We start from the raw sequence: 11381 nt of genomic DNA, 5'->3' as shown, positions 1-11381 counted from the left end.
GCCGATCTCCATGGGCACAGGCTGGTTTAACTGAGTGGGAGTAGCAACTGGAACAGGCTGAGAGGCAGCGGGTGCGTTCCGACCTCCCCTGTCAACTTGCCATTATCGCTTGATCTGATAGTTTTTCCTTACCTGGCAACATCAATAAAATCCTGTGTCTGCGATACGCAACTAGGTCCTCCGTCTCGTACATGACAGTACGATCTGACACTGGATGTTGTCTGCTCGAGGCTTTTATAGTTTTCTCAGTTATTCTTTATGACATAATAAAGGCCTTTGTGATGCATGAGTATGAAGCGACATAATAAAGGGTCTTGTGATTTAAGAGTGTGAAACAATATGATGAAACATTACTAGCTGAAATATTACACATGCAAGAAGATGAGACATTAATGGCAGAAACATTAATACATTAATGGCTGAAACATTAATACGTGACAGTCCTCTTCACTATACAGCGTACTGTTGTGTATGAGGACGAAGGATTCAGCTGATTTTGCGGATTAATACGTTTATTTTTCGGATCACGCCAGCCAAACGGCTGCAGAAAAATCATTCTGTATGAGGGAGAGGCATATGCGCCTTTTTGGAGTTTGAAAAGGTTCCCATTCACCGTGGATATTTACTGTGGGACCATTGGACTTACGAGGAAGTGAGTAAACATCTTGTTTTGTATTATGTCAAATACGAATACAGCGATTACATAGTAAACACTACAAACTTTCTTTAAATAAAGGACTACTTAAATTTGATCATTGATAGGCATGTAAAAAGCTCTCCTCATGCACATTAACAGCACGTTAGCTGCACAACAACTGCAGCCGCCCTCCTCCAGGGAACGAACTGTAAATTGCTCTCCGCCGGGCGGTTTGCCGATCCGCGAAGACAATCGACAACCCAGTCGTCATGTCAATAAATCCAGGCTAGTTATGTGTGATTTTCCGCTTGGAAGACTTTGAAACATCACTCGGTTCGGGTTAGCATGTCGGCTAGCTGTCACGCCTTTTGGTTTGTTTACATTCTCCGAAGCCGGGGAAGGGAATGACATATGTCCGATTTAGGTGTCATAAAATATCGTTCGGGAGGTGCGACAGTAAAGGTGAAGTCGACAGTTTTGACCATTATGGAGTAATTTTGCCATGTCGTCCTGAATAAATGCATTTTTATTATTTCATATTCCTTTTAGCACAAGACTGTTATTTGTCATGACCATGCCATTTATTTAGCAATTGGGGAAAATGGATAAAAAGAATATCCTGTAAAAATATTGAAGTAAAGAGACAGAAACAATGACATTTTGCAGCTCTCTTCGTCGCGTTTTCCTCGTTGTGAATAGTTCCCCCTCGACGGGCTGACTGGTCCTTCTCAAGCCATTTATATAGCTATTGGGGAAAAAAATACTTTGATAAAAAGAATATCCTGTAAAAATATTGGAGAAGAGAGACTGAAACAATGACATTTTGCGGCTCTCTTCGTCGCGTTTTCCTCGTTCTGAATAATTCCCCCTCAGTGAGCTGAATAGTAAAACCGATGAGCCCAGTCTACCGCTGACGTCATCCACCTGTTGGGGACGCTAAAGCCCTATAATGGTAGGCGTGGCTAACCGGCAGATTAAAACACTAATTTCTCGTCATCTGCGCTTTGCTAAATTGTTGTATATAGTCGAATCGTCTCAAAATATGATTCTAATTCACATAATAATGCCATTTAAGACTTTTTTTCTCCTGTCGTATGCTCTTTAAATGTTGAAATATCTCAGCAAGCTCTCTGCCCTCTTGCTACGCCGGTTTTCTTGAGAGGTCAGCGAATAATTGTCCACTGGCAAAACTCCCCCCTACCTGTTGGAACGTCCACTCAGGGGGCTCATTTATACTCATTGCACCCAAGCCACTGCTTCAACCAGTTATTACTATTATATTTTGCATTGAAAAAACGTCATCTTAATGTCCTTTCACAATGAATAAAAGACAGTAAAACAAACACCCAACTGCTAACCAGACTATGTACATTCCGGCCTCCTTAATTGGACTTTAGCATATAGAAGTCTTTCACCTGAACCACCTTTGAATGAAACCTTGTTCACTATAGTGAGCAAACAACAGGCCGCTGTTTGATCAGCCACGTAGCACCGTACTGTATATCGGCGTGTCTGCAGGTCATCTCCTGTGTCAAATGCCCTTTTTACCTCACCTCGCTCCAACAACACGACGCATCCATGTAGAAGCGCAGATAACCGAATATGATTTAATAACCCGCATCGGGTTGTCCGAGCCGCGAGCCCGTCGCCGGGGAGACGCTGTTTGGCGAGTAGATAAATTGCAGCACTGCAATAACTGCCGTTATCCGCGTACTGGATGTTCGGGAGCGCCATGTAAATAAAGTGCAAACGGACAGCCAGCGCGGAGTAAAGAGATTGATCCAATAAAGTGAGCTGAGCAATCAGACAGCAACGAGCAGAGCGCCGATTAAGCCAGAACGGGAGCCGAGTGGAAAAAAAGTGAGGATTTTCTCCAGTTTGGGACCTTCCATGCATCATTTTATATGAAAGGTGAGGACATGTTTTGTGTTTTTGAAGTTGGAATTGCATTGGGATAAACATACACTTTGAAAGAAAAATTAGCATGGTAAGCGGTTAACTGCAGTTTTCACTCAATCAACCACAGTAAGCAAACTGGAAATAGTTTTGGACAGCTTCAGATTAATCATTTTTTATATATAGTATATGCATTTATATTTCCACATTAGTGTTTTTCCCTTTTTTCTTCTGAATCATGAAGAAAATCTATTTTATTGTTTGTTCAGGTTGAAAAAGATCACATTTTTTGCCTTTTTTATTTTTGATTTTTTTCCCTTTTTTTTTTTTTTTTTTAAGATCATAGATAACATTTGAATAGATCATTTTTTAAAGTGAAGTCAGTATTCAAGGGAATAAAATAGCATTTTTCTCCCCTTATGGCTAATTTCATAAACTTGCATTTTCATAAACATTGCAGATTTGTATTGTGCTATTCAAATGCATTTCATTTTCTATTGTTGTTTTATTGTTGTCGAGTGTTTTTTTTAAGGGGGGGGGGGGTCAAAAGAGACTTGTGTAAAAAGGCTAAATCAGTACATTTATTAATATTTTTTTTACATGTACATATAAAGCATCAATTGTATTAATGTATGTAAAAACTATGGTTTAACTGCAGCAACAGTATACAACTGCTGTACAAAAAGTATAACTAATAGGGCTGTCAAACGATTAAAATTTTTAATCGAGTTAATCACAGCTTAAAATTAATTATAATTAATCGCAATTTAAACCATCTATAAAATACGCCATATTTTTCTGTAAATTATTGTTGGAATGGAAAGATAAGACACAAGACGGATATATACATTAAGCATGCTGTACATAAGTACTGTATTTGTTTATCATAACAATAAATCAACAAGATGACATTAACATTAACATTCTGTTAAAGCGATCCATGGATAGAAAGACTTGTAGTTCTTAAAAGATAAATGTTAGTACAAGTTGTAGAAATTTTATATTAAAACCCCTCTTAATGTTTTCGTTTTAATAAAATTTGTAAAATTTTCAATCAAAAAATTAGTAGCTCGCCATTGTTGATGTCAATAATTACACAATGCTCATTGTGTTTAAACCTATAAAATCAGTCACACCAAAGCGCCAGCAGAAGGAGACAAAAAACACAAGTAACAAGTGGACATCACGCTGTGCTGTCATTTTAATCTGTTTGAGCGGGGCATGTGCATTAATTGCGTCAAATATTTTAACGTGATTAATTTAAAAAATTAATTACCGCCCGTTTATGCGATAATTTTGACAGCCCTAATAACTAAGTAAAAATAAAAAAACACACACAAAAAAATGGATTTAACAACATTAACATTTAAATTGGATGATGATAGGTCACATAGGGAAGAAATATCACCAAATTTAGTTGTGTTGGTTATTATGATTATTGTTATTATTAACCTTTTTCAATTTTTATTTAAAATATTCTCATAGACTTCATAATGATATTGACGGGACACGGGGCCGATTAATAGGGGTCCTGCATTGTTGGCGTGGCCGTCAAAGCTGACCGAGTGGAATCACAGACAAAGAGCTTTTTTCGTGGAAAATTCTTGTGAATAAATGCTTGAATCCCTAAATTCTTTATCGATATGGACGTGAAACAGTCTCAATTCTTGGTTAAAAGCAAAAAAAAAAAAAAAAAAAGTGCATTTAGCATTTATTTCACGTAAACATGTCGAAGTACGATGCTAGTCTGTCAGTCAGTGTGGCAGCTGCCATATGTAAACAGAGCTTTTCCGGTGAAAATCTTTGTGAATAAATGCTTAAATCCCTGATTTTTTAATAGATATGGACGTAAAACAGTCTTGATTCTTGGTTGAAAGCAAAAAAACCTGTGCAGGTAGCATTTATTTTACGTAAACATGTCAAAGTAGGATGCTAGTCTGTCACTCAATGTGGCGGCCGCCATATGTAAACAGACCTTTTCCGGTGAAAATCCTTGTGAACAAATCCTCAAATCCCTGAATTTTTATAGATATGGACGTAAAACAGTCCTGATTCTTGGTTAAAAGCTGTGACCGCACACATGGAAGGGCTGGCCAGGAAGGAGCTCGAGACGCCAAGGTCTCCAACCAAACAGTTCCTTATTTAGAAAAACAGTGGGTTTCCCCATAAGAAAAAGGCCGAAATGCGGCACAAGAAGTAACCAAACAAACAATCAACTAAAATGTCACAAAAATGGCAATTTAGGTCTGTTCTCATCAAAATACTTTCTTCCAAGTCTTTCTGTCAATCTCCTTCCGCCTCTCTGTTCACTTCATCTGGTCGTCTCTTATACAGTCCTAAAGGCCAGCTGCAATTAAGTGGCTTAAGCAGGCACACCTGGGGGAGTTGTGCGGCATGCTGGGAGGCGTAGTCTTTCGGCTGGCGGCCATTTTGACTGGATTCTTCATCTCTGGCCTAAGAATGTAATGGCCCTCCACTACTTGCCCCCGCATGATGTCACAAAGCAAAAAAAAAAAAAAAAAAAGTGCAGTTAGCATTTATTTTACGTAAACATGTCGAAGTACGATGCTAGGCTGTCAGTCAATGTGTCGGCCGCTATATTTAAACAGAGCTTTTCCGCTGAAAATCCTTGTGAATAAATGCTTAAATCCCTGAATTTTTATCGCTATGGACGTAAAACAGTCTCGATTCTTGGTTAAAAGCAAAAAAAAATAAAAAAAAAACAAAAACAAAAAAACGTGCTGTTAGCAGTTATTTTACGTAAATATTACGAAGTATTATGCCAATTCTGATTTCTCCCATTGATTTTTTTCAAAACGTTTCAAAATGCATGCATGGTACCTAAAACATAATAATTACCTTGAATCCTCAAACAAATATCTCCTAAGACAATCCTTCCTTTTTGTATGCGGTACAGCTTTCGTATTTTTTCAACCTAAATCCGGCGTTGGATCCCTGCGTGTGTTGACTAACTACGACCGACTGCGAATAACTAAGGAGGACTGTAGGACAGTGACCTGTTAATACAATTACGAAGTCTATGATATTTTTTAAAGGAAATTAAGAGTAAGAACAATTTGTTGCAGTTTTTTCCACATAGCAGTAATAGAGTATTTAACTTTAAAAAATGGTTGAAAAATATATTTTCTGATTTTATTCATCCGAATTGATAACGGTTTGTTCAGTTTTAGCTAAATTTCTTATAATTAGCATTTTTAAACATGAAACCTAGGCCAGGTTATCACTAACACTTGAAAGAACCTCCCTTAATACAAATCTGTGCATTTCTTATTATTCCTTAAGAGAAATGCCTGAAAGATGTCGTAACATTAAATCATTAAAATTTGCTTTTATTGCTTTCAATAGTCCAATTTCAAATACACAGAAACATAATGCTTGGCTGATTCTATTAGATATATAGATACTTTATGCACCCAGTGAGGGAAATTAAAAATATTGAGAGGTGGACTCGGATACTAAATCCATGTTTTTATGTTTGCTTATGCTATCTTTTACCTCAGGAATATGGCTTCCTATGAAGTTTAATTAAACTTTGTGATTTATTGAAGCTAAACAAGGTTGATGGACATTAAATGGAAACAAAAATTATTTGTTGTACATGACATTATAGCCCATCACATTGTCAAAATGGGTCATCATCACGTGGAAGGGTTTGTCTGCTTCTTTCCGAGAACACGAGCAGCCAGATTATTAATTAGAAGGCACTATTGTGTTTGTGGAGATGTCATGCTTGGACACAAACTCACGTGCGGTGGGAAAACACGTTGCAGGAAGTCAACAAAGAACAGCCAACACAAATCTAACTTGGAAACCTAACTCACACGCCCTGTCACACTGTAATCTGTACTATCTTCCCACTTTATATATTATTGGTAACTAGGGGAATCTTCTCCCCAGATAATGGCCCCCTTAGTAAAGGGACTTTTTCAATGTTACTCATAGATAGGTAGCATGTAATGAACCGTTCATACGCAAAAACCACCAGAATTGTGATGCGGCACGGGCTCTCTTTTATTTGACATTCCAAAAATGATAGTTTTCCAAAAACGCAGGATTTTTGGAAAAAAAAAAAAAAGAAAAAAAATGAAAATTCAAAACCCCACTTGTCCTACAATTTTTGTCTAAATCACATAATTTATACATTAAAAAAATTCAGTACACTAGGTGGCACAAACGTTCTATACAGGTTTTGTTATAACGTACGGTTCGGCCAAAATTTGACAAAAATCCTTTCATTCCCAATGGCCAAAATTTCCTATTCATTTCCATTGGCCCTATTCACCATTCATTTCAATGGCACAAAAACTTCCATTTGCTACCATTGATTTTCAACATAAGTGACTCAATATCAACAGTAGTTACCCCTAAATGCCTCCAAATTAACAGGAAGTGAACCTGAAATGGCCAAAAATCAACACCAAGTTACCTGATATACCAACCATCTCAGCAAAGCTACCATTGCAATTTCTACAGAAATCGGCATTTTCTAGTTAACTCATTCACTCCCAGCCATTTTCACCGGCGCAATCGCTCCCGGCCGTTTTACTGGATTTTGACTGATTTTGCAAGGCCCACGGAAAATTCTGTTCTATTGCTGTATAAACATCAACCCCACCAAAGGAAAGATTAGACTCTCTTCTTTCAGTAGGAAAAAATAAATCATATCTTTTTCCATTCTTAAGAAATCAGCATTAGAAAATAGCTTAGTTTGAGAAATTTCTGATGAAAAAACAGAAAAATTTAGCTTTTTTTTTTCTTTTTAAAGCATACATTTCAAACATAACATTGACTTTAACACAGCTACTTTTTGCTTTTGTGACATCCCAAACATCTGAATAATTTAGAATAAAATTTAAAATAAAAATTTAAAATAGTTTTCCTTCTACACAATAACAAACAACAAGACAAACAGAGCTTTTGATAGCAAAGTAACAATTTATTTAAACTTTATTTACAACATTTATTTACAACTAAACTATTGAACTGAGAGATGACGTTGTTGTGGCCGCGACAGCCGGGGTAAACTTTTCCCTCAACGCCACTTGTCTCATCAAGATGGATTTTTTTGAGTCTTTCTTTTGTGGTGACCACTGCCTCATGGCAGAGTTTGCCTGGGGAAGTAGTGTGGGGCATGTTGTGTTTCTGGGGGAGAACTGGTTTGGCCGTGCGCGTTTCCGGCTGAGTCGCGGGACACTGGAGGGTAGCGGGGGACGCAAGTGGCTGAGCATGGCGGAGTGGGCTCTGCTCGGCGAGCAGCATGGAATCAACGGCATTGTCCGCTGCACTGGTGGTCCTGGTCGTTCTGCTCGGTCGTCCAGTACCTGGCTTCTGGGCGTCCGCCCGGTTGTTCTGCTCGGTCGTCCGCCGCCTGGCATCCTGGATGTCCTCCTGGTTGTCGCACTTGGTCGTTCGACGGCTGGCGTCCTGGACGTCCTCCCGGTCGTCCTGCTTGGACTTCCCCCGCCTGGCGTCCTGGTTGTCCCTTTGGTCGTCTTCTGCCGGTGCCCCGGCCGTGCGGCCCGGCCGTTCATTCCATTGAGTCGGGTTGTGGGTCTTACCAAATGCGCTACTGCCCTCCAGTGGCCAGTTTTATTGCTTTAAAATGGATTTTCAGCATTGTGCTTTGGAGCTAAGTTGCATCAGAACCTAGAGATGTCTCTTGTGAGAAAAACGTAAAAGAAGTATAAATATGTCTTTGGGACACTGAAACTATTAAAAATGGAACGTATTTATTCGTTTTTTGGAGTAAATGAGTTAATTACGTTTTTGAATCACTATTTCCAATGTTGAGGCAATGAGGTGAATCATGACTAGCAAAAATGGTGCCCGTTGTGAAGTAATCTGTTTTTTTTTCAGTTCTTTCACAGAAATGATGAGCTAACCGTTGAACTCGGTTACAGGAAGCCGTGCCATCTCGAGACCGTCCAACCGCAGTGAAGCTCCTCCTATCCGATGTCTCCACAGGAGCTAGCGACGCAGGAGTGTGGCACAGCACTGTGCCTGTCCGTTTACGTCATCACCTTCGTGCTGGGCTTCCCAGCCAACGTTCTGGCCTTCTACACATTCTGCAGCAAAGTCCGCCAAAAGGCCACACCCATCGACATCTTGCTCCTCAACCTGACCATCTCGGACCTTCTCTTCCTGCTATTCTTGCCCTTTAAGATGCAGGAGGTGGTGAACAACATGCGGTGGGACATGCCCTACCCGCTTTGCCCTCTATCGGGTTTCATCTTCTACATGACTATCTACAACAGTACCTTCTTCCTGACTGCCGTCAGCGTGGAGCGCTACCTGGGTGTGGCATTCCCCATCCAGCACAGCCTCAAGCGTCGGCCACTCTACGCCGTCGCCGCTAGTGTCTTTTTCTGGATCTTCTCCTTCAGCCACCTTAGTATCGTCTTCATCATGCCCTTCATCGGAACAGAAGACGAGCCCGTCACCACCACGGTGGAACCACACACAGCCGCTACAACGCACGACACTGTTACAACACACAACGTCGACACTCCGCATCCAGGTCCCAAGGAAGTTTGCTACGATAACTTCTCTGACGCCCAGTTGAAGGTGCTCTTGCCAGTCCGGCTGGAGCTGTGCCTGGTTCTCTTCTGCATCCCATTCCTCATCTGCAGCTACTGCTACATCAACTTCATCCGGATCCTGTCGCGCTTGCAGCACATAGACCGACGGAGGCGTCTCCGTGCTATCGGGATGGCGCTTGGCACTCTTGTGGTTTTCGCCGTTTGCTTCGGTCCCTACAACGTCTCGCACGTGGTGGGTTTTATCACCTGGAAGAACCCCCAGTGGCGTGATAAGGCCCTGCTGTGCAGCACTTTCAACGCCTGCTTGGACCCGCTGATCTTTTACTTCTCGTCATCAGCTGTCCGGGGTACGGTGGGCAGCGTGACTGGGGTGCTAAAAGCTCGTCTGAGCGGGTGCCTGTCCTGCCGGGCCCCGAAACAGAGCGTGGACGATAAGGACAGCAAACAAGAACAGATAAATGCTATCTAACAGTGATTTATTTCTTTATCAACACCGGCAGCAGGAAATTAATGTAATGTTTATGTTTGTTGCACGTGAGTCGCCTCTTCGGGGATGTTGTGACGCCGTGTGTCACTTCCCCAAAGGACCGCTTCCTCTCAGGATGAGCAAAGCCTCATAAACAGGCGGCAATATTGTCACATTTTAATGAGCTCTTACAATGAATGAATGTGGACAAAGACATGAATGGGTTAGGGCTTCGACTGTGGTCAGGATTTGGTTGGTCGTTTACTGTTTGGTTTAGAAATGGTTGGGGTTGATCTCAGGTGCAGGGGTTTAAGAGAAACTATAGGATTATGTGTAACAGTCTAGCGGTCATCCGTTACTATAGATGCTTTAAGACATAATATACTGCAAAATTACTGTGTGCTTTGGCGCGCAATCTACCCAATCATAGCTTTCAGACATTGAGCTGTTAACTACAATTTTCCTGGCTAGGCTGCTTTAAGACATGCAGCGTGCTGGTATATAGAATTGAAATACGGTCATGACATGATGCCTGTTTACTTTTCAGATACCACTGAAGAAAGTTTATCTACTGTACAGTACTGTACTGAATCTGACCCATTCATTTAAAAAACAAACAAACAATAAACAGGTAGTACCCGGGTTATGAACGAGCTCCGTTCCTATGGTGGCGATGTAACCCAAATTTCCGCGTAAGTCGGAATCAACCCTTTAAAAATTCAAATACCATAATTTCCCGAATATAAAGCGCACTTTTTCCCCCCAAAATCAACTTGTAAAATCATGGTGCGCATTATAAATGGTACATGGCTGGAGACAGAAATATATATATATATATATATATATATATATATATATATAAATATAAACCGATTTTTTTTTTTTTATTGACACGGCCACGTTGTGTTGAAGAAACGCATGCGGCGATCCGTTGCCGACCATTACGGTACGTGACGTCACCATTTTGTTTCGGTAATACTTCACTCTGATCGGCCGAATGATTTCGTCTGTGTTAAATTCTGATTTTTTTCATTCTTCATAAAGCACAGAATTAAGCCTGAACGATATATCGTTTAAACATCGCCATCGCGATGTGTGCGTGTGCAATAGTCCTATCGCAAGGACGTGCGATAGTTTTGATTTTTTTTTTTTTTAATCCACATACGCCCTGCTTTCTGCTCTGCGCAGAGCCTCACACGCTCTTTGAACCTCACAGTCACTGCAGAACTTTCTTATTAAAGTTAACGATGCTGGTATCTTTGATCTTGCCAAAGAAGTGGACATCACAGCGCAGCAGCTGTCAATCATCGTTGAACTTGTTAAACAGTTTCTGCAAGGAACCCGCTTTGGAATGAATGTGTGTGTGTGTGTGTGTGTGTGCGTGTGTGTGGAGACGTTTGAGACGTATAAATTAAATGCCAGAAGTGATCATGAGGAGTTTGTAATTTCTACATGTCCACTAAGAGTCACAGCTAAGGTAGATAAACAGAAGTATTTAATACAGCCAAGCATTTTTGTACTACAGTACTTTATTCTTGTTCAAAAATGATTTGGTTGGACAGTTATGTTTAAAACTGATGCTCATAATTTTTACATTTGAAGTGCTTAAAACCATTTATTAATATATATATACATTATACATATTTTTTAAAAATCATACTTTGGGGAAAAAGTGAGAAAAAAACATGCCTAATATGCATCTCTTTCCAATGCTAAATCTGAATAAATACATTGAGCACACACACAAAAACAAAAACAAAAAATGGGGGGGGCGGGGTGCGCAACTTCGCGGTTTTTCACTTATCGCTGTCCCCATTAACCA

At 40.2% G+C, this 11381-nt stretch overlaps 1 protein-coding gene across 1 annotated transcript; it reads left to right on the top strand.

Annotated features, from left to right (window-relative positions):
- The first annotated feature begins 370 nt into the window (after positions 1 to 370).
- Positions 371 to 10252, top strand: LOC130914835 (free fatty acid receptor 2-like). The gene is made up of 2 exons (XM_057834371.1): positions 371 to 652; positions 8411 to 10252. The coding sequence occupies exon 2, from the start codon at positions 8507 to 8509 to the stop codon at positions 9560 to 9562; it is 1056 nt and encodes a 351-aa protein (XP_057690354.1). The 5' UTR covers positions 371 to 652; positions 8411 to 8506; the 3' UTR covers positions 9563 to 10252.
- The last annotated feature ends 1129 nt before the right edge of the window (positions 10253 to 11381 follow it).

Source organism: Corythoichthys intestinalis, chromosome 4 (assembly GCF_030265065.1).
Source record: "Corythoichthys intestinalis isolate RoL2023-P3 chromosome 4, ASM3026506v1, whole genome shotgun sequence".
Taxonomy (NCBI): Eukaryota; Metazoa; Chordata; class Actinopteri; order Syngnathiformes; family Syngnathidae; genus Corythoichthys; species Corythoichthys intestinalis.
This window is presented reverse-complemented; position numbering and strand designations above follow the sequence as displayed.

Coding starts and splice junctions, on each gene's coding strand:
- LOC130914835 (XM_057834371.1), top strand. CDS start 8,507: ATGTCTCCACAGGAGCTAGCGACGCAGGAGTGTGGCACAGCACTGTGC.